The following is a 4,104-nucleotide window of genomic DNA, read 5'->3' as shown; positions in this document are numbered from 1 at the left end:
TCTTACCTAAAAGATTGAAATTCTAATGATATGTAAAGTTCAGTGATGACACAGTGCTGATGGCTTGGACACAGTTCCTTCAAAACCATTGTTCAAGTCATAGTTGTACCTTTTGGAAATAAGACACTAACAACATATCCTATCCAACTCATCTCTCTGGGCTAGAGTCTCAAAGAAAAATAAGGGATACACCTGACCTGCAGTGAGCAAAGCAGAACCCAGTCTCTGAGGTGGTGAGGCCCACCCATTGTGGAGCTCAAAGGTGCCATTGTTCTGCTCCTCTTTATAAAGGGAGTTGCCACGTTCCTCCCAGCACAGAGTTGGGAGTGACTTCAGAGCCTCCTGCAAGATGTTGTTGATTCTGCTGTCAGTGGCCTTGCTGGCCCTGAGCTCAGCTCAGAACTTAAATGAAGGTAAAACAGAAGGGGGAGAAGATGTGGTGACTCTGCTTGGGGCTTAGGAGGTGATAATGGTAATTATGGGGAAGAGAGGAGAATGAAAACACAGATGGGGCTGCAGAGTTTTCATGCTTAGGATCAAGAGACTTGTTGTGCCCTCATTCCACAATAAGAGTTTCTAATTTATTTAATGTACAATGAAATCCAATAAAGAATTTGTTCCAGGGGAATGAGAAGGTAAGATTTGCATTTATAGAGAGATAGAACTGTGCTGTGAAGGATGCAGTAGAGAATGCAAGGCAGATTCATGGAAGTCCAGCTGTGAAGATCCTAAACTGATCTCAGTAAGTACACAGGGATGATGGTGGCCTTGCTGTACAGTGCATCAGCATTGATGATGGCGATAAACACACACAGTATCAGAGATACTGCAGAGACAGAGAATTGGATGGAACACTTGTCTCTGTTTAACTAGAGATACAGAAATATCAGAGCCAATCATTATCATTTTTCTCTCCCTTACACACAGTATTTCAATGTGCTGGGAGTGGTATGGGTAAGACTGTATTGAAGTGATTACTTCTGGTTACCCCTATTGAGAGAGCATGTGTACATAAGCAATGTATTTATAGGAGATGGAGGGCATAAGAACACCAAAATACCACATTGAAGTACCTGGCATGTGTGAACTAAATTAGCATTAAGTCTTGAGGGATGCTAGGGAGGGAAAAAAGGGGCTCTTCTATGTTGAGTTCATGGCTGTTGCTCTGTCATAACAACCCTGTCTCCCCTTACACCTTCCTCCCCTTCCAGCAGCTTCACAGACGGTGGCTGACAAGTTAACTTAGGGGATGCATGGGGTGTCGTGAGAAGACCCTTTTCCCTGTAGAACACTTGTGAGTCTTGAAAGGTTCAAGATGTAACTTTTCCCATCATCCTGTGCTTCTCTTCTAGATGTCAGCCAGGAAGAATCTCCCTCCCTAATAGCAGGTAAAGCCTGATTCGTTCTCAATCTGTCTTGACTGTCTTTTTCTGCTTATGAGTGGATCAGTTCTCCAGTGTCTTCTTATCAAAACTTTCCTTTCAGGAGTTGATTAATGTTAGTGCCCCTAACAATATAGGCACTCTTCATGCAACCTTGATTCTGGGCATCATGAGCAGGCCACCAAATTGAATGGCAGAGATGCTTGGCTTAGATGACAACAGGAGTGGGTTGCCTCATCCCCCCGGCCAGGAATGCCTGCTGGGAGATGACAGAAATGGGCAGCATCCTCATTCTGTCTCCTCTTTATACTGAGAGGCCCTTAACTGCTTTGTTCTTCCCCAGCTTTCCACTCCAGAGTTCTATGTCTTCACTGAAAATGCAAAGAAATTAATGTCTTTGTCCCATTTTTGTGTATTTCCCCACTCAGCTTGTTACCCAAGCTGATAAAAATTTACTGCAACTATTCAGTGAATCTTGTGTGGGCTTTTACTCTGTCTTTCTCTTCTCTCTTTGTCCTCCAGGAAAGCCACAAGGACCACCCCCACAAGGAGGCAATCAGCCCCAAGGTCCCCCACCTCCTCCAGGAAAGCCAGAAGGACCACCCCCACAAGGAGACAAGTCCCGAAGTGCCCGATCTCCTCCAGGAAAGCCACAAGGACCACCCCCACAAGGAGGCAACCAGCCTCAAGGTCCCCCACCTCCTCCAGGAAAGCCACAAGGACCACCCCCACAAGGAGACAACAAGTCCCGAAGTGCCCGATCTCCTCCAGGAAAGTCACAAGGACCACCCCCACAAGGAGGTAACCAGCCCCAAGGTCCCCCACCTCCTCCAGGAAAACCACAAGGACCACCCCCACAAGGAGGCAGCAAGTCCCGAAGTGCCCGATCTCCTCCAGGAAAGCCACAAGGACCACCCCCACAAGGAGGCAACCAGCCTCAAGGTCCCCCACCTCCTCCAGAAAAGCCACAAGGACCACCCCCACAAGGAGACAAGTCCCGAAGTGCCCGATCTCCTCCAGGAAAGTCACAAGGACCACCCCCACAAGGAGGAAACCAGCCCCAAGGTCCCCCACCTCCTCCAGAAAAGCCACAAGGACCACCCCCACAAGGAGGCAGCAATTCCCGAAGTGCCCGATCTCCTCCAGGAAAGCCACAAGGACCACCCCCACAAGGAGGCAACCAGCCCCAAGGTCCCCCACCTCCTCCAGAAAAGCCACAAGGACCACCCCCACAAGGAGACAAGTCCCGAAGTGCCCGATCTCCTCCAGGAAAGCCACAAGGACCACCCCCACAAGGAGGAAACCAGCCCCAACGTCCCCCACCTCCTCCAGAAAAGCCACAAGGACCAGCCCCACAAGGAGGCAGCAATTCCCGAAGTGCCCGATCTCCTCCAGGAAAGCCACAAGGACCACCCCCACAAGGAGGCAACCAGCCCCAAGGTCCCCCACCTCCTCCAGAAAAGCCACAAGGACCACCCCCACAAGGAGACAAGTCCCGAAGTGCCCGATCTCCTCCAGGAAAGCCACAAGGACCACCCCCACAAGGAGGAAACCAGCCCCAAGGTCCCCCACCTCCTCCAGGAAAACCACAAGGACCACCCCCACAAGGAGGCAGCAATTCCCGAAGTGCCCGATCTCCTCCAGGAAAGCCACAAGGACCACCCCCACAAGGAGGCAACCAGCCTCAAGGTCCCCCACCTCCTCCAGAAAAGCCACAAGGACCACCCCCACAAGAAGACAAGTCCCGAAGTCCCCGATCTCCTCCAGGAAAGCCACAAGGACCACCCCCACAAGGAGGAAACCAGCCCCAAGGTCCCCCACCTCCTCCAGGAAAGCCACAAGGACCACCCCCACAAGGAGGCAGCAAGTCCCGAAGTGCCCGATCTCCTCCAGGAAAGCCACAAGGACCACCCCCACAAGGAGGCAACCAGCCCCAAGGTCCCCCACCTCCTCCAGGAAAGCCACAAGGACCACCCCCACAAGGAGGCAGCAAGTCCCGAAGTGCCCGATCTCCTCCAGGAAATCCACAAGGACCACCCCAACAAGAAGGCAACAATCCTCAAGGTCCCCCACCTCCAGCAGGAGGCAATCCCCAGCAGCCTCAGGCACCTCCTGCTGGACAGCCCCAGGGACCACCATCCCCTCCTCAAGGGGGCAGACCTTCCAGACCTCCCCAGTGACAGCCTCCCCAGTCATCTAGGATTCAATGACAGGTATGATTCCAGTTTATTCTTCGCCAAGTGCTCTAATTGCTACAGCTCTCCAGCTTTATTGTGCCAATGAATCAGCTAAAAGCCCATTGAAATTGTATAGTCCCAGATCCCATTTCTAAAGATGTGTATTGACATATTCTGGAAATGGGTAACAAGATCCTATATTTGTAACAAACTCTTTAAGGAATTCTGATGTTGAGAAACAACATTCCAAATAATCTGTCTTAAGTTGTGTTGGCAACAAGGAAGTAGTACCATGTTCTCTCTGGCGCTCTGTTTTCTGTGCACAAACTGAGAGACCTCCCATTTAAAGTTTTCACCTGAGCACTGTTTGCTCAGTCCTGCCTCACACCAGCCTCTCAAGTCCAGTATTCCTGCCAAGTGGTCCCTGAACTTTCAGCAGCTAAATGATGTCTCATTTTTCAAATTCTTACTGTTCAATAAGTACATGATTAAGCTAACAAAAAATACCTAATTATACGGAAAAATATGAATCTAAATGTAAAGGC

The 4,104-nt window shown here is 50.2% G+C and overlaps 1 protein-coding gene across 2 annotated transcripts; it reads left to right on the top strand.

The window, feature by feature from the left end:
• Positions 1–349: 349 nt before the first annotated feature.
• On the top strand, positions 350–3,589 carry LOC112205030 (basic salivary proline-rich protein 1). 2 transcript variants are annotated; one of them, XM_054664077.1, is made up of 7 exons: positions 350–413; positions 1,353–1,388; positions 2,028–2,246; positions 2,310–2,495; positions 2,559–2,993; positions 3,057–3,242; positions 3,306–3,589. In XM_054664077.1, exons 1-7 carry the CDS (start codon positions 350–352, stop codon positions 3,560–3,562), a joined length of 1,383 nt encoding a protein of 460 aa, XP_054520052.1. In that variant the 3' UTR covers positions 3,563–3,589. The 2 variants fall into 2 exon arrangements, with proteins under 2 accessions (XP_054520052.1, XP_054520053.1); XM_054664078.1 differs by lacking the exon at positions 2,310–2,495 and having other exon boundaries at positions 1,905–2,246; positions 2,808–2,993.
• Positions 3,590–4,104: the final 515 nt, after the last annotated feature.

Source organism: Pan troglodytes, chromosome 10 (assembly GCF_028858775.2).
Source record: "Pan troglodytes isolate AG18354 chromosome 10, NHGRI_mPanTro3-v2.0_pri, whole genome shotgun sequence".
NCBI lineage: Eukaryota > Metazoa > Chordata > Mammalia > Primates > Hominidae > Pan > Pan troglodytes.
The sequence above is the reverse complement of the archived record's forward strand: the minus strand, read 5'-3'. Positions and strand labels throughout refer to the sequence as shown.

Excerpts from the sequence above, each read along its gene's own strand:
- LOC112205030 (XM_054664077.1), top strand. The coding sequence starts at position 350 with ATGTTGTTGATTCTGCTGTCAGTGGCCTTGCTGGCCCTGAGCTCAGCT. Across the intron at positions 414-1,352 it reads AGCTCAGAACTTAAATGAAG|ATGTCAGCCAGGAAGAATCT; the intron begins GTAAAACAGAAG and ends CTTCTCTTCTAG. Across the intron at positions 2,994-3,056 it reads AGGACCACCCCCACAAGGAG|GCAACCAGCCTCAAGGTCCC; the intron begins GCAGCAATTCCC and ends CCCCACAAGGAG.